Source organism: Pleuronectes platessa, chromosome 5 (assembly GCF_947347685.1).
Source record: "Pleuronectes platessa chromosome 5, fPlePla1.1, whole genome shotgun sequence".
In the NCBI taxonomy this organism is placed as follows: Eukaryota; Metazoa; Chordata; class Actinopteri; order Pleuronectiformes; family Pleuronectidae; genus Pleuronectes; species Pleuronectes platessa.
In genome coordinates, this window is record NC_070630.1 from 11,930,938 (window position 1) to 11,949,111 (window position 18,174).

General features: G+C 44.5%; 1 protein-coding gene across 3 annotated transcripts in view; it reads right to left on the reverse strand.

Annotated features, from left to right (window-relative positions):
* LOC128439888 (cell adhesion molecule DSCAML1) overlaps positions 1-18,174 on the reverse strand; it is a 93,422-nt gene that overhangs the window by 25,237 nt on the left and 50,011 nt on the right. For 2 of the 3 annotated variants that reach the window (XM_053422384.1, XM_053422383.1), the window contains exons 4-12: positions 9,510-9,656; positions 8,872-9,150; positions 7,586-7,861; positions 6,693-6,992; positions 3,904-4,046; positions 3,011-3,140; positions 1,095-1,373; positions 683-811; positions 375-554 (exon numbers count right to left, since the gene is read on the reverse strand). In XM_053422384.1, the coding sequence (XP_053278359.1) occupies positions 375-554; positions 683-811; positions 1,095-1,373; positions 3,011-3,140; positions 3,904-4,046; positions 6,693-6,992; positions 7,586-7,861; positions 8,872-9,150; positions 9,510-9,656 (1,863 nt within the window). Of the gene's footprint in view, positions 1-374; positions 555-682; positions 812-1,094; positions 1,374-3,010; positions 3,141-3,903; positions 4,047-6,692; positions 6,993-7,585; positions 7,862-8,871; positions 9,151-9,509; positions 9,657-18,174 lie in introns of those variants that run through there. The other variant, XM_053422385.1, reaches the window with a different exon arrangement.

Consider the following 18,174-nt stretch of genomic DNA (forward strand, 5'->3'; position numbering starts at 1 on the left):
AGACAGATCCCAAGAGTCAAAAGATCAATCGCTCAGTTGCTCGCTTTCTCATTGCCTATTGCTTACCATGCGGACACACACACACACACACACACACACACACCTCACTTACAGTTTTTTCTCCTCTTATGTCCACGTTCACCTTAGCTCCACCAGTTTATCCCTGGGCTTGTACAGTGTGTGTGTGTGTGTGTGTTTATGCCCACAGAGCACAGTGCGAGCTGGCTCATTGGTTCGACACGGTTTGCAAGCGTGTAAAGATAAATCAGGAGCACTGGAGCTTCCTAGATGATGGCCCCGCTCGGAATCCTCTGCGCCCGTGAAAAAAATGGTCGCACTCCGATACATTAGCCTTTTCGAGTTGGTCAACTCACTTTTAACGGTGAGAACCATGCTCTTGCTGATGTCCGAGCCCACCCCGTTGGAGGCCTGACACAGGTAGAAGCCGCGATCCTCTTCCAGGACGTGTCTGATGAGGAGCGAGCCGTTAGTCATGATCTGGATGCGGCCCGTCAGAGGCACAGGGTGGTACTGCTGCGGGTTCCCGATCCCTGCTGAACGTACAGAGAGACGGGATACATGAACAGATGATTATGCTGCAGCAGGCGGCAACACTTGAATTTCGAGAGAAACTATTACACATCACAGTATATAAGTGAAGAATGAATGACGGGTTCTGTACCGACGGTTCCTTTGGCGTGCTTCCACATGACCTTGGGAGGAGGGTATCCATCAACAGAGCAGTTCAGGATCCCTGCCTTCCCATAGATCCCGTCCTGGTTGTTGGGCTGCACCACAAATCGAGGAGGCACTGGTGGAAGAGGAGAAGCTTTGTTACCCAAACTGTACAGGAGAAATATTGTGTTTGTTTTTGGACCCTCCGATATTGAAAGTTATATTCGTGCTGTAACATTATTCATGTGCTGTGCTTTCAACTATTTTCCATCAAATCCTCTCCTGCTAAATTCGTGCCCATATTTTAAACACTAAATCACTGCAGTGCTCTTTTGAAATAACCCTTTTACTTTCCCCTTCAACCCATTTCTAAATATCACTTTCATATTTCCTGACCTCTCACACCTGTTCTTTCTTACCAGTGACTGTGAGCTGCCTCTCTGTGCTGACAGTGGCAGCGTCATTGCTGGCGATGCAGGTGTAGTTGCCGTTGTGCTTGAGCGACACCTTGGAGATCTGGAGGGAGCTCATGAACTCCTTGGTGTCGATGGTGATGCCCGAGGAGGCTACGATCTCCTGCCCGTCCTTGCGCCACGTGATGCGAATGGGCATGTCTCCAGACGACACCACGCAGGCGATGTACATCAATTTACCGATGGAAGTCGGAGGAAAGTCAAATGGCTGGATGAGTGGAGGAACTGAGGGAAAGAGAGGTGAAAGAAAGTGAGTGATAGAGGGCACGATGTGTGGAGAGGAAGGGAGAGGAAATAGAAAAGTAGCAGGGACAAAGTAGAAGTAGTCAGATAAAAGGAGACGAGTAAAACAGATGGAACAGACGGATCAAGTCGAGGAAATGTATGATGAAAAGGCGAGTGGGGGAGATATTGGCAAGTACAGGCAACAGGGTGAAATAAAGGGTAGATAGAGAGAAGACAGAATAAGGCAGAGAGGGAATAGATATAAAGAAAAAGGAAAAAAATGAAAACGAGGTTGTATAAATGAGTGGGGTAAGTAAAAGGTGAAGACAGAGATTTGAGGCAGATATGAATAAGTGAAGGATCGAAGAAGAGAGAGAAAGTCAGATGTGAAGGCACAGGAGAATATGGGTAGACACACAGATTTGAGGATTGGGGGGCAACGAGAGGCCATGGGGTGGGAGAGTGAATGAGGTGGAGTGAGGGAGAAACAGAGGGGGGAGACAAAAACACAGTTGGATCTCTTTCACCTGGAAGTCTGACTGGTCAACAACTGGTTCATTAGACTCTTAGACTGCAGGTGATCATGAACCTGCTTTCCTGAGTCTGTCCTCTAAGCCTGGACCCCCACCACTGCTGCAGCCGGGCCAGCCAGCCCACTACCCACTCTGCACCCGACTGATGCCCCCCTACCAACCCCTCAACTCCACCCCGCCCTGCCCTGCTAAAGCCAGCCCATAATAGCTGCTCTAATTAGAGCCTCATCCACAGGGGGAAGAGCGGCGTTGCCATGGAGACCGGCGGAGGTGATGGCGGTGGTTTTGGAGTACGGTGGTGGGGGGGGGGGGGGGGGGGGGGGGTACAGCTGAGACATCTGGGGGATTTAATCTGGGCCTCGTTAAAATTCATCTAATTAAATCAGAGACCTGACGAGCACACATTCATACATTCAAGCACATACCTGCATCCACACGCCGCGAATGTGCACGTACGCACATGTGAATGCAAAGTGCACGTACACACGCACATTCATGTCGGTGCAAGGATAAGTCTCCACAAAGACCACCAACTACCACAAAAATCCACACACTTGCTAATGTTAAGAAACACACAATCACAGCCCGTAGTCACACTCGACGACACCCTAAAACAAACATGTCATGCTATTGCTGCACAGAGCAGAGCGAAATAACAAACAGACTGACATGCAGAATACACAAAAACACACACACACACGCACGCAAATCTTATACAATAGCACTCCTGCTCCATGTAATTGCTGAGTGGTTGAGAGAGCACACTAGGCCACTCCGCCCCTTAATCAGGGGTTATTAGAGGCAATGCATACAGCTTTCTTCTTTCCTCTCCCTCTGTTACAATAACATCCTCCTGCTCCAAAGCAGTCGTACTCACTCTACATCCCTTTAACAATGACTTTGTTTCCTCTGCCTTTTATGAGACAGTGAAACATTTCATAAAAATTTGAATTCTACATTATTTCATACACAGTGGATTAAGATTACTGCAATATAATACACCAATTTACACACGTTTTTGTACGCTCTTGTGTAAGGCCATCTGCGCTACTTTTTGTGAAGGGAAAACAACGAGTAAAAATATGAGAAAACTTTGAAACCGACCTTTGACAGTGATATAGACAGTCTGCGTGATGAACAGCTGCGGCTGGATGAGCACGCTGCAGACGTAGGCCCCCTCGTCCATCCCCTTCTGAACATCACTGAGCTTCAAGGTCCCGTTCTCGTACACCACCTGAACAGACATCAGGGTTGTTAGAGGCAGAAATGCTACCCGCTTCCTCTTCTTGAAAATTGACGTGGCTGTGAATGTAAAAACTGAGCGAATCCTATTATTAAAACACGGATGCAAAAAGAAGCCCCTTTGATTTGCCTTGTGCCTTCATAGCGAAACATAACATATTGTAATGTATAATATATGATGCAATAAAAGTGACTCACAGGGACTATAGAAGTCAGAGGCCATTACCATTGTGTGTCTGGCAGCAAAAGTCTGTGTGTGCTTGCTTGAGCTGTGGTTTGTATAACTATGAGAGCATATATGTGTTATTTCATAATGTTATGTAAAACTATGTTAACTACATGTTAAATGTTACATGGAAAACAAAAGTACATTTTTGTATTAGTAATACAAAACAACAGCCATGCCGTGGTTCAAAAATCCCTCCACAGGTGTTTAAGGATACTGGCTAACAAAAAACAATAACTAATTCTATGGTAATAATGTTTTTTGATGTATATTTTTTTATATGTGTCTATATATTAAGTTATGAAATAGCCCATTTATTGGGACTTTTGCCTTTATGTACCAGATATAAAAGAAAAAAACATTTAACAAAAGCTGAACCCCGCAGCCTTCGTATGCAGGACACCCCCAAGTGAGCTGGCGGGCGCACTATGAGGTCAGAATTATGGGTCTACAAACAACTCTCTATACACAGGAAAGGAAAAAAAGCTCTGTGCATATTGTCTTTGAGCAGAAGTGTAGAAAGCCCCACCTGTCGATGGTTATCAGGCAGCAGAAGTCCCTCCTTGTACCAGTTGATTGAGTAGTAAGGATACCCGATCACCCGGCAATTTATAAAAGAGTTTCTTCCTGCCACTGCCGTGATGTTCTTCATGGGCCTTATCCTTGGGGGACCTGGTGGGAGCGAGGGAGGGAGAGAGACAGACAGAGAGAGAGAGAGAGAGACATAGGCAGACAGATGGAGGGATGAAGAGATGGGTTGACCACAGGTAGAGGAAAGGGAAAAAAAGAAGATCATTAGTTTATGGTGTCAAGAGCAGGTCGTGGAATTTTAGGAATATAAGGGAAGGGAGTTGGGAAGGAGGGAAGGGGCAGAAGAGGAAGAAAAGCATGTAGGGGTAGAGGGAGAGAGAAAGTTCAAAATGTCTGCCTTTAATATTTAATATTCTGTATTCTGTAATTCTATTCCAGACACATGTCGCTCATGAGAAATACAGTTACACAGCAGTTTTTTAAGCTACCTAAGAATATTATTGTTTTTATTTGTCTTTTAATGTGAAACAAAGTTTTGAAATATGCTAAATGAATAAAGTTATTATCATCATTAAAAGACGTGAGTTAATAATAAGCCTCACCAAATGCCTTTAAAAGGTTAAGAGGAAAGAGAAGTGCATGTAAATGCTGTAGATCATGCCTCCGTTTCTCTACAGGTGGTTCATGTTGTTCCTTCTGATAACAGAGTCATAACTAGATGCGGAAACACACTAGTGCCTTTGTTTACAGGTCAGATTGGATTAGTGATGTCAACTTTATTTAAAGCAACTGGCCTTTAAACGGACATTTAATGTGACCCAGAGCATGAGTAAACCAAAAAGATCAAAATAAACAGGCAGAGGGAAAGTGACTGTGAAGCAGATGAGAAACCGACACCTAACATGATTCTCTGCATTTCTTTAAAGGCTTTCAGTTGACTCGAAAGTTGGACGTTTGCATGCATGACATAATTCCATATGTGAATTTGTATTCATGCCAACCAACCGCTTCCCGTCCGTTTTATGGTCAATGTATCCTGCACCTGCCACATTTGCGTCGGGTGCTGCGGGACATGCAGGATCCTCCGGTGCAGAACCCATCGACTTTAACAACGCAATCATGAAACTGTGTGTGTCCATATGTGGGCAATGCAGCTTCTATACACCGTGGGGCATTGGGCAAACATTATGCATTTTACATGGTTGCATAGTGTAACTAATGCATTGTTTTTCTTTGTTTGTGTGCGCTCTATAAAACAGTGATGCTGTGAACTCTATTAAGGTCATTCTATGAGATACAGTATAGATCAAATACAGTAAAAACAAACCGTAACTGCCTCAGTGTGTTGGTCATGTATCATGGGCGACCGAGCAGAGCCTGAAGGCCGTGGGCAGCGAGGCAGGCCGACAGACAGACAGACACAAAATGTGTTAAGCATTATTGGAAGACACCAGGAGCTATCACTCAATCCTCCGTCACTTCTGCTCTGACCTTCTCACCACTGCTCGTCTTGTATCTTTGTTTTTGTCTCTCCTTTCCAGCCCTCCTACCCCCCAAGTCTCTCAGCCTCTTTCTCTCTCCTCCCTTTCCCGGCGTGTGCTGAGCTTTGAAGTTGCAGCTCTGACGAGTCAAAGATGTATTATTCAGTGGCACCGTCGCACAGACGCCAACACAAGCACCCGCTCGCCCAGACACACACGTTCACGCACTCTCGCACAAACACAGCTCCGGCATACTTGGGACTGTGTGTTCCACTACCTGTGTGGGGCTCAGGATCTCTGCTGCTGGCCGCTCACTGAATGGGATAAGTTGAGCGTATCACATTTCAGTGAGTGGATGAGCATAGTAGTGTGTGTGCTGCTGCGTTTTCATGTGTGGCCATGTGTGTGTGCTCATTGACTGTATTTGTGTCAGTTTGTGTTGCATTTTAAACTGAAGATCTCTGGCAATGGGGCTCATTCTCACTCCAATGATCAGTCGGGCATGTCCGCTTAGAGCAGACTCGCATGTCACAACCGCACATCTCACCACAGCACAGAGAAATAAGAGGAGAGGGAGAGAGAGACAGCGATACAGCCCTGTCCATCGGTGTCACTCCTCATCTTTGTCGTCTCTGACGACAGTGACATCAGCAGTCCTGTCACCAGAGTTCCCCCTCACTCCCCCAGCAGACACTGGCAGTCCTCCACTCCTCTCTTTTATTTCATCTATTCTCTCTCTTGTCTCTGTCTCCGGCCATCTGTTTTTGTGGCCTCTAAAATGTCTCCTTTCATTTGTCTCACATCGACTTAATCTCACTTTGTGTCATTTAGACAACCTTTCTCTATATGTGTTAAACTATAGCTTCTCTACTTAACATTTTCTCTGCCTGCAAACTATGTGTGTTTCCTGGTAGGGGTGAATACAGGTAGATACAGTAGGTGGATAAATAGATGCATGTTTTTTACGTGTTCATATGTATTTGTGCATTGACACTAGCACATTTACAGATCTACAGTGAGTCAGAAAACAGAGAAGTAACCCTGAGGAGACTTCAAGAAAGAAAGAGAATGAGACAGATGACAGGTAGAGGCTGCCCGGAGAAACAAGACACCCACTGCTGCAGATAAACTGTACGTGTAAAGACGGAGACCAAACAGAAAAAGTCAAATAAATAAAAGTAAAGAATATACAGATGAGAAAGGTAGAGATATAGAAAGGTACAGGATAGGAGATGGGTCAGGAGAGGGGAAGGGGTCAGGCTATGAGAAGCCTCTGAATGACTGATATTGAAAAGTAGACAGGCACCTCTTACGTTTATGCGCGCTTGGTACTCGGCGCTACCGGCCGAGTTTCGTGCGGCGCACCGATACACTCCTCCATCGCGAATCTGCGGGCTGCTGACGTTGACGTGGCTGACCGTGCTGCCGTCTGAGAGCGTGTACTGGCTGGCCCTGACGCGCGACAGGTCTCGGGCCACAGGCTCGTCGTCCAGGGTCCAGGTGATGGTCGGAGGAGGTGCTCCCTTGGCGGCGCACATCAAGGAGAACGGTTCACCCGGGACCACCACCCTCTCGCTGAAGGAGGCAACAATACGGGGTGTGCCATCTGAGGAACAAGCATGAGAAGAGGTGCTTTTAGTGCGTTTGGAATTAAATCAGCATCACGGTGGGAAGATGGATTAAAATAGACCTTATTTGACAGAAGACTAAATCAATATAGGTTCACACTTCACCTCAGTAAAAGACCAAAGCTGCACGAAGAGTAACACAGTATAGCAAATTTCCAATTTGAAGAAGCTTTGACACTCTGGTTTCATTTCATTGATCTGCTTTGGGGTTTTTCTCTGCATCTATTTATCTCTGCACAAATATGTTTGAATAATTTTGCATCAGTACAGACATGAAACTAGATGGAACATGGAAATGCAAAGCAGTGGTCAATGTTTCAGTTGTATGTCAATTAAAGAAAGTTGACCTTAACTTGTAAACATTTCCTTTGCAATATACATGCAAATATGAAGATGGGGTATTAGATGATTACATTCCAGCATATCTGGTTAAACATTTTAACATGTTGTCTCCTTGAGAGTAAAGACAACTCTCGATCCGTTCTACTATTAACCCTGAAAGTAGAATAACATCCCAGGACAGTTTTTATTATGACTGTACTCCAGCATGGTGATCCCTTCCTGTGCTCACCTTCCAGCAGTATGATGGAGAAGTCCTGGGCAGTCTGAGTTTTGCGGGTAGCAAAGCACTGGTAAGCTCCCGAGTGTCTCTTTTGTGCAGCGGAAATGAACAATGTCTCATTGTGAGCTCCCTGGATGGAAAAGTGCTGATCGGGTATGACGGGTTCTGTGTTCCGGTACCAGGACACAATGAAGTGGGGGGAACCCTGGACGGCGCAGGAGAGGATGACTGTGCTGCTGATCCCTGTCTTCAGATTCTTGGGAGACAAGGTGACCCTCAGTGGCTCTGGAGAGATGGAAAAAAGTTATTTTGGTGGGGTAAGGTCGTGAATTTGTTGTTTGCTAGCATTGCTTTTGTGTGAGTGTGATGGTTTGTGTGTGCTTGTGTGTGCGTGTGTGTGTGTGTGTGTGTGTGTGTATGTGTGTGTATGTGTGCACGCGCAAGAGAGAGATCAGCAGCGAGGAAAACCGAAGAACAGAAAGGGGAGAAAATGTCAGTGAGCAATAAAGCAGCTGGTGTTGAGTGCTGTAGGCTGCTGAACGTGTGTATGCATGTGTGTGTGACTGACAGTGCATTTGCAAGACTTTTTACACAGGCAATGCATGCGTGTGCTGTGTGTGAGTGTGTATGTGTGTGTGTGTGTGTGTGTGTGTGTGTGTGTATGTGTTTGTGTGTGTCTGTGTGTGTGGACCTGTGTGTCTCCCACCTTGCATGCCCTGTCACAGGAGGTTTACGTCTTGTCCAGTGATGATCCCTGTGCCCAGTCTGCCCAGCGTCCACCAAGGGTGAAGCCGCTTTTTCCCAACTACCCTTTAAATTTCCCCTCCTCTCCTCCACCCGCCCTGACACGTTTCCCGTCCCCAATGCAATTCCACACCTTTACCATCAGCTCTCTTTCTGCATACACTGCGTACATCTCCTCCATCCATGTACACACAACATTATAAAACACTCTTTTCCTCCCTCCCTCACATCCCTGGCACACACAGCGACAGGCCCCTGTACGTCCACTGTTCTGCTCTGTCACTGCAGCGACGCCTCAGTGGGGTATACAGCATGAGAACACAGCAGGGGAACAAGCCGTCTGTGGAGATCAAGCTCACGCTAGGCATATACGACGGTGGGGTGCGTGGGCGTGTACGGGCAAAGCAGAGAGAATTTAAATGTTGTCTCGTTTCATGCCTGTCCGTGACCTGACATCACATTCATGACTTGTGTCCATCGGGGGGGGGGGAAGATAAAATGATCAGTGAGGCTTTATTGCTGTGTTGTACTGTCTTCTGTGCTTTACCCACCTATGACATTGAGATGACCCGTCACCTCTTTGGAGCCAAAGCTGTTGGTGACCTCACAGATGTAGTTGCCACTGTCCTCGAGCCTCAGGTCTGAAATGGTGAGGCCCGTGATGCGCCGTGTCCAGCGGGAGTCTGCGGGCAGTGGCCGACCATCCTTGAGCCATCGGATGGTGGGGTTGGGGTATCCCGATGCGACGCAGGGCAGTTCCACAATGTTTCCCACCTGCACCTCACCGGACTGGAAAGTGTCCATAACTGACGGGGTGGACTCCGTAGGGTCTGCAGGTCAAACACATCACATATATGATATATTTATCTTAAGAGCTACCAAATTATATCTTGTTTCCTTAATTTGTAAAAAAAAAGATATCTCTAAAGATATACTAAGCTAAGCCAACAGTCTTTCTACAAACATTAATATTTACAGTAAAGACTCAGGAACTACCAGCAACAAAGCAAATAATGGTATTTCCCAAAATTGTACACAATTCTTTCAGGAATAAAACATACAACATTTGTCTTGCTCGTCTATTGAGAAACATAATTGGCAAAGACAGGCAACACAAACTCATAATCTGATTTGCATTTAGTTGCATGTGCCAGTTATCATGAGTGGAAGTGGTAAACTTGCTACGTACCCATAACAGAGAGCCTGGCTCCATTGCTCTGGCGAGTCTCTCCACTGTACTTGTGCTTTGTGATGCAGCGGTAGGTGGACAGAGCATCTTCCTTCTGCACCTCTGAGATATACATAGCGCCAAATGAGGTCAGGAAGAAACGATTGCCTGGGAAGGGACAGTAGAGAGGAAGCAGGAAGCAGAGGAGAGAAGAAAATGTTAGTCGACATATTTGGATGACAAATGTGCCAAAGCATTAGCATGTTGGGTTTTGTGTTCACGCAAATGTTTTTGCATTGGGCAGGATTCCACAGAATCACAACTGACTTATGGGTTATGGTTGAATTTGATTCCAGTGGATTTTGTTGTGTCACTACTGTCACTAAATCAGTTCACTTCCTTCTGTGTCTTTATTTGTGCACAAGTTAAACTGTGTCATCGATAAGAAGAAGATTTGTGTTTTTATTTCAAAAGTAAAACAAGAAGTAAACAAACCATACACCAACATCTGCGAATGTAATTCTAACTTTTAGGTAGATTGGCCGTTGAAATGTTCTCCCTCAAAACAAAGCACCAGGTAAATACAATGCTAAGTTCATCCAATACAACGCCTTCTTAAGAATCCAAGTTTAAAATCCAAGTAAAAAATACAAACAGCATTTAATGATTCTTTACAATTACACAAATATTCACAACTAGTACATATTCAAAATGTTAATAGACACATTTATCCTGAGATCATCAATATTCTCTGAAATTACGATTTTAATTGCCTGATGTTCGTGATTGGTAAAAGATTTTTTTACCAAAGACAAATTGCTGTTAAAAAGGAAAGTAAAATATACCCATGTGCTGATTGTAAACTATAGTGGACACAAGGACGACCGTCACAAGACCCTCTTCACAAAACTTTCAAGAGAAAACTACTGAAGAAAGAAAAAAAAATGGCGGGCTACAATTTACATGTCTTTGAATGGCCTGACCGCAGCACTTAGGTGAACACAAGGGAGCTTTTAACAAACTCTGTCCCATCCATCTACTGAGATATACACAATGAGGAGAAAGGGAGAAAGAGGAGAAGAGAGTTATTGTAGGTGTTAATAATTGATGTGTCTGTGTGTGTTATGGTAACAGCAGATTAGTGTCATTTTCATTTCACATCAGTGACTGTTTGGTCTGCCTCTGATTTATCTACATGTCAATAGCGAGAGCATGTTTGTGTGAGTGTGTGTGTGAGTGTGAGAGAAAGTGTGTGGTGTGGGGGGGTGGGGGGGGGGGGTGGAAGGAAAAGAGACGAGGAGAGTGTATTTCTGTGTTTGATTCTTTCCGCCTCTCTGAGTCTTTTTGTATTCTGTTCCCCCAAAGGGTTATTTTAGACAGAGTGCACTACAGAGTTTGTAGGAGATTGCAGATTGTCTGCTTATGCGGATGCTATTGCGGGGTATGTATGGTTGTGTGTGTGTGTGTGTGTGTGTGTGGGTGTGGGTGTGTGTGTGTGTGCGTGTGTTTGCGTAGGTGTGTGTGAGAGAACATTCTGGCAGTTGTTTGCTACATGATGTTTCAATGTCTTTCTGCAGTGTTGACAACAGAGAGTAAAACTCAGATGCATTGAATAGTTGAATTCTGGAAATGTGTCCCCCCCCCCACATACACACACACATGCACACCTTTTCGATTTTTCATTTTCTTCTTAAAAATCATTTATTTATTCATTTGATTTCCTCAGTTCCTTGGTTGGCAAATACATGTTCATTGCTTAATATAAGTGTGTCCCTCCCTATGTAGGCATGTCAAATGTCAATACACGATTCTTTGTGTGTGTGTGGGGGATCAATAAACATGTATATATAGGAATGTTTATCTAAGTATGAATAACCAAGCGTATGTGTGTGTGTGTGTGTGTGTGTGTGTGTGTGTCTCCTGCCACAATGTGAGCAATGACAATCGATGCATTTTATGGCTGCACAGCTCCATCCAAGGGAGATTTATTAAAACAGAGAGGGACTGGCCTGGCCCCTTGCCACCCAATCACACACTCACATACACACACTATGACTCTAACAAGACGGAGAGGTGAAGTGATGGCTTTACCTCTTGTGTCAGTGAACACGTTTTTCGCCAACCTAAAGAAAATGTGCATGACTCCACAATAAAAGCTTTTGATTTGTCATTCTTACCCTTCTTTTCTCAATGAATCGCTTGTTTTATAGATAAATCAATTCATCCATTAAGAAGAGTGAAAAGACCATCATTATTTCCTAACCCTAACATTCGTGAAACACGCTTGTGTCAAAACCTTTTTGCTGCACCTAATTAAAAACCTCCCCCATTCACCATTATCGTGCGCACCCTAGCTCGATTTTACTTGATTGATTACCTGATGTTTCAGATTTCAGAGTTTTAGCGTTTTGTTTAAAAAAACAACTGATTTGAGATCTGTTTGGGGCTGATATTTTTTGAGAGAGCCTCTGCATTGTATTTGAGGCCACGTGTACCATATAAGAAGCAAAGCATCATCTATATGTATGTGTGAATGAGTGTGTGACTGGGTTTTCAGATTTCTGAATAAAGATATCTACAGATGTGATTTTCAGCCCGTGCATCTGCGAAAGTTCACACACACACACACACACACGTGTGTTTTCATGGGAGTCAGACTGTTGTGCTGAGTGCTAAGCGACATAAGCTGTAATTTCCGAGCCTGCCCTTTTGTTCCAACCTGGGTATTAAGCCTTACAGGATAATATGCACTTGGCGAGTAGAACCCTGTATAACACACTGCTATGCCCTGTCACAACATGCCTGGAGAGAGAAAGACAGACCGAAGGGGGGGCAGAGAAGGGTGGTGGAGGGTAGAGTAAGAAATTCAGGGATGGTTAAGAATGGAGGGAAAGAGAGTGGTGGCTGCAACGCTGGTCGTAAACGATTGTACTTCATCATTCCACCCAACCTATCTCTCTCTCTCTCCCACTCTCTCTCTCTCTCTCTCTCTTTCTTGTTCAGAAGGCGACAGCAGATGTTACCATCGTTATTAACCTGCGCATGGACTGTTTTGAATAATCAATTATTGCTTCGTCCATACAATTTCAGAGATAAACTGTATCACGTCTATCACAGCCTCAGTTTTCAATTCTTTTAAATAATTTTCATCAATAGCAATTTAACAAAAAGAACAATAAATATATTAATATATCGCTTATGTTTTGTCTCAGAACAGTGAGGAGGAATAACATCATTGATCCACTTTAGATTTGTAAACTGTTTGTGATTCTCTGTTCATAAAAACGAGTTTAAAACCACAGACTTGACTCAGGGGCAGAAATCTGTCTTCAAACTTAAACAAATATTAACGTGACATTTATAATGATAATTATCAGTATTGACTGATATGAACATTTTTATCTTGATATAACTTTTGGCCATGTCGCCCAGCCCTATTTAATAGTCCCTGTTTTATATAAAAGCTGTCCTAAATCATGAAAGTACCTTGTAAATACCAAATTACTGCTTTTATTTGAAGCCTAAAATAACAATATATGGCATAGGCAATACAATATGTGGCTAAAATACAAACCTATGGAAAGTTTGGAAATTCTTATCAAATGGTTTTTGATGTTTTTTTCTGATAATAGTTTAATCAATTAATATTCAAATCAAAATAATATACATAGAAATATATGTATATATATATATATATTTATATATATATATTCATTAATAAAATCCATCCATTCTTTCTTCCCTTCACTGCCCTGACTTCAACTTTCTACAACCCTTCACTTGCTCTCCTTTTGCTCACTGATGCTCTTTCTACTTGATATTTAATTTCCAGTCAGTACCTGGTCTCCTGCTGTCGGTGGAGATGTGACACACCTAAAACAGCAGAGAGGGAGCAGGCGGCGATAGAGAGGGAGGCAGTGGAGAAGAGGACAGGGCTGACCCCACAGGGAGGAGGACGGCAGATGGAGATTGATGGAGGAAGACATAGGGAGATAAAGAGAAACATGCCGTTGGGAGTGACAGAGGAGGGAGTGAGAGGGATGAGGGCCCTGCAGGCCTGAGAGCCACACATGTGTAAAAACAATTCCTCTACGTCTCTCTCCATCTCCCTTTCTCTCCCTTTCTCCCCTTGCAAGCCTCTCCTTGTGGGAGAGGAGATCAATTCTCGTCTAGTCTGCCTACGCCTCCAGGAGTTTGTTGTTGTTGTTGGGTGTGTGTATGTTTGTGCTTCTGTGTCTTGATTTCTTTTTTCTTTTTTGCTGTGGGAGGCCGGATGAGAATTTTTTAGGTCTATCCCACACCCCAGGGAGGCGCACAATCGCTTCACTTCCTCCTTATGTCCCAACCCTTTCCAATATCCTTTCTTTTGCTCCTTTTTTTCTGAGTGTGACATCTACTCCCCATCCCAGATCTCTCTTCCTCCAGTCTCCTCTCTGCCCTCTACCTCTTTCTATATCCGTCTTTTCTCCTCCTAGGTCTGTGCTCCTCTTCCGTCTCATACAGGGGGGTCTGTAAGTAATGGAATCAGTTCAGCTGATCAGCCTAAGGCAGGAAGTCAAGCCAAGTGCAGAGTGAAGCTGCTGCTGGATCTGTGTGTGTGTGTGTATGTGTGTGTGTGTGTGTGTGTGTGTGTGTGTGTGTGTGCCAGAAATCCCACAGACAGATACATACATGCAAATAACGAGACAGAGAGACAGGAAGGGGGTGGGGGGAGGTGGAAGAGCCACAATGAAAAAAGGATTAGGGAGCCCTGGAGCATCACTTGTCTTCCCCAAAGTTCCTCCAGAGAGAGGACACCCCTCTTCTTTAAAAAAGGTGGGAGCGACGGAGGGGAAGGGGAGAAGAGATGGAGGAGGAAGAAGAGGAGGAAGAAAAAATTGAGGCAGCAGATGAAGGGGTAAGGGAAAAGAAGGGATAAATATATACCGGCACAATATATGGCTGCCATTTTCAACAAATTATTAGCAACACCAGAGATCATTAATCGGAAAGAAAAAAAATGATAAAGTTAATGTAGGAATGCTGGGGCCACTGGGGAGGCTGCATGGGAGGAGACGATGAACAGATCAGACAGGGAAGAAAGACAAAAGGGAGTAACTAAGAAAAGATATACATATTTTGAGATGCTGGCGAGGCCGCGAAGAAAAAGGAAAGAGACAGAAATAGATAAAACACAGAGTGAAAGCGAGGAAAGTAGCGAATCGGAGAGGGACAGAGCGAGAGAGGAAATGGCGTAGGTAAGGGGGTTTGTTCTTGGTGCTGCCATGCAAATGAAGGCGGCGCTGCAGCAATGCTAACTAACAGCAATTCACACTGTTGGACTCATCACTTATTAATGCTCTACAGCTCCCCCCCCCCCCCCCTCCCTCTTCCTCTCTCTCCCTCTCTTTCCCCTCTTCCCTGCTCTCGCCAAGATCTCTCTTTTTTTGTTCGCTCTCTCGCTCGCTGTTGCTAGGGCCCGTGCACTCACGTGACAACAGCTGGGTAGGGGGCGCTGCGGTGGCACACGCGGCGGCACGCGCGAGTGTGCGTTTCATGTGTGCGACGTGTGCATGTGCGTACGCTTTGGTGTGTGCTGCAGAGTACCCTTCATTAGATGTAAAAAAACAGAATCAGCCATTTAAATGATGGCGATGGAGATCAGAGGAGGGAAACTGCTGAATGGATGTGTAATTGCTACACAGGCCTGGGCGACAGGCCACGGAGGAGCTCAACACATCTCTCTGTGCATAATGTCACTTTATTTTTCACTCGCCAGTTTAACAAAAACAGATGCTGACTACTGTCACGACCATTATTGTCAATGTTCGCCTTTCACATTTTAAGGCTAAATGGACCAAGGGCTCAGCACAATACAGACCAGACAGGGCCCAAATGGATTCCTCACAAATGTATGCAAGCACACACTCACAATCTACACATTCTTACTCCCACTGTCTCACAATCTACTTTTGCAGTGTGTACTCATCAATGTGTGTGTATTTGTGGGTGTGTGTTGGTGCGGAGCATCTTCACCATGTGATGTCACAGCAATGTGCAGACAGTAGAGTACGCCTACACGTCCTTTATTTCTTATTCCGATCAACTTAAGATTTCTGCCTTTCTCCAATTTTTCGTTCTTTTCTCCTTCCTCCCTTATATCATTACAATGCAAATTCTACGGATTTAGATTTGTCACATACTAAGTTATCCCACATCTGCAGTGGAAATGAAAGCACAGTCAACGCTGCTGTGACAAATGTGAAACAAAAATCCTCATTAATTTCCCACAGGTTTAACATTATTAAACCACTATTAAACCCCTGTATTCCCAAGGGCCAGTGAAACTTAGGGATGTCGATTTTACTCAGTAGAAGTATTTTATTCATTTGCAACATGCAAAGAACTAAATGTTTTAAATCTGGCAGCGTAGGGGTGTAACAGCGTGCAAAGGACAAGGCTTTTTATTGTTTCGCTTGTTTGTAATGGACAAATGAAGCAAGCTGTGGGCCAGTACAAATAATATTTGTGGAACAATGGAAAGTTTTGTGTCAACAACCAAAAAAACGTCTAGGCACTGAACCCTTTATCTATCACATTTTTAATGCAGACAAAGCCAGAGCCTGGTATACGGAAAATATTTTATTGTGAAGTCTGTGTGCATAAATTAAACAGATCAGTGCACAGGAAGTGATGTAGTTAGGAGAAATGCTAAGGGTACACAGCAGTTCAGCACCACGGACAGCTCTGTTACTCCCTATTCAGGAACACTGGCAAAGGTAGCACCTCGGACAGCTCAACATACGTGTCTCCACTGTTGGCAAAAAGAAAGTGTGTGCGTGTGTGTGTTGGTTTGAGGGTAACGTTAGCTCCAATGGATACTGTGCCAGAGTTATAAAATAGTAATGTGGCATATGGCCCAGTGCTACAGCTCAGCCTACCAGCAGTCACTCAACTCCCTAACAGAGACAAACACTAACAAATAATCCAACCCTGGTAAACGTGGTGGATGTATGTGGTTGGTAAATGTTGTGTGGACAGATTCACCAATTAATTTAATGGGTTATCCCTTGGGTCATGCCCCACCCCTCCACAAAAGTATTTTTTTAGTTATCTCGCTAACAAAAAAATAAATAAATGCAGATAAAAACATATCCTCCTTGGCAGAGGTTACCATCTACTGGAACAGTTTGAAACTATTTTGATCTTTCTTTGGCTCCACCATGCAGGATTGGCTCAGGATGAGGACGGATAATCAATAGTTGTTTACAGCCATGCTCATCCTAAATTCATCAACTCGGCCTCAGCTGATGAGCAAGCGTTAAATGAAGATTAATTTGAAATAGTGAACAGGTAAAGAAGATGGTTTTCAGTCCTCATCCCTTGCTCCCTCCTCCTCCTCCTCCTCTCCTTCCCTTGGCTAATTTATTTGATAATTACCAAGGGCCCATTATAGCTGATTTCAAGGAGGCACTGGGAAGGCCTACTAAAGCCTATTTCATTTGAGCTGCTCATACTGTATCAAAGCAATCACACAAACACGCACACGCACACGCACACACACACGCACACGCACACACACACAATAAAACATGACTTGTACAACTGTGAGTCCATTCAGGCCCAACATGTAAATAACACCCTGCACCTAAAGCTGCATCTAGGGGCAAGTGTGTGTGCGTTTTGTGTGTTCGTGGGTGCATAGATGTGCACCAGTGCATACATGCATGTCTGTGTGTGTAGGGGCTGAAAGGTGGGCAGGGGTGAAGGATAATAAAGATTGGATTCTAATAAAATGTTCTCATCCTCCTAAATCCCCCTCCTGCCCTCTCCCCCTATACCTGCCATATTAACACCACCATTACAAGGGCAGATGAATGAAAATGAACAGAGCTGTGGTGTGATTCCCTGAGTGTCAAATCAATACACTCTCCTCCTCCTTCTCTGTTCCTCTCCCGCCTTCCAACCCGCCCTCTCTCCCTTCATCCCTTTCTCTGCCGCTATCATTTTCCTATTCTCCTCTCCTCTGTTGGGCCTGAAGAACTGGCACGTGTTTGACAAAGGGAAATCTACACCTAGCTACAATAGCTCGATCTCTCTCTCTCTCTCTGGTTGGAAATGAAGGACGCTTGCTCCCATCTCCTCTCTATTCACATTCAAAGCAGTCCATAATAGTAAAGTGCTACGGAGAACAAGCCAGACAGACAAAGAGCCACAAGGACGGCATATTACTGCCACTTTCTTTGACTCAATCAGAGACAAAAGCTTGCGTCAGAACTGGGAAGAGGTTAAGTCAAAATAACAGAAGCAGGTTAATAAAGACGAGCCGTGTTAATTTCATTCTTTTCTTCTCTCCCTACAAGTGCAGGATACACACGGTTACCAGAGGTAATAATTGAAGAGGAAACCCTGATACACATTTGGTTTATTCTTATCTCTCTACACGTGATCCCAGTGTTTTGAGTCGCAACCCTTGACCTTCTCATCCTGCTCCCCTCCCTTGTTCTGTGTTTTTTTCCAGGTCCGGTGTGATGCAGTGATCTGAAGATAGGTATGCAGAGGACTAAAGCACTCATTAAAAAGGCATGCTTCACCGTCAAATGCCAGCTGCTGTCACCCACCACCACCACCACGTCTCCTTTTTTCTTTGTCTTTCCCCTCTCTCGATATCTACCTATTTCCTCCATTTTTCCTCTGTTCCCTACCT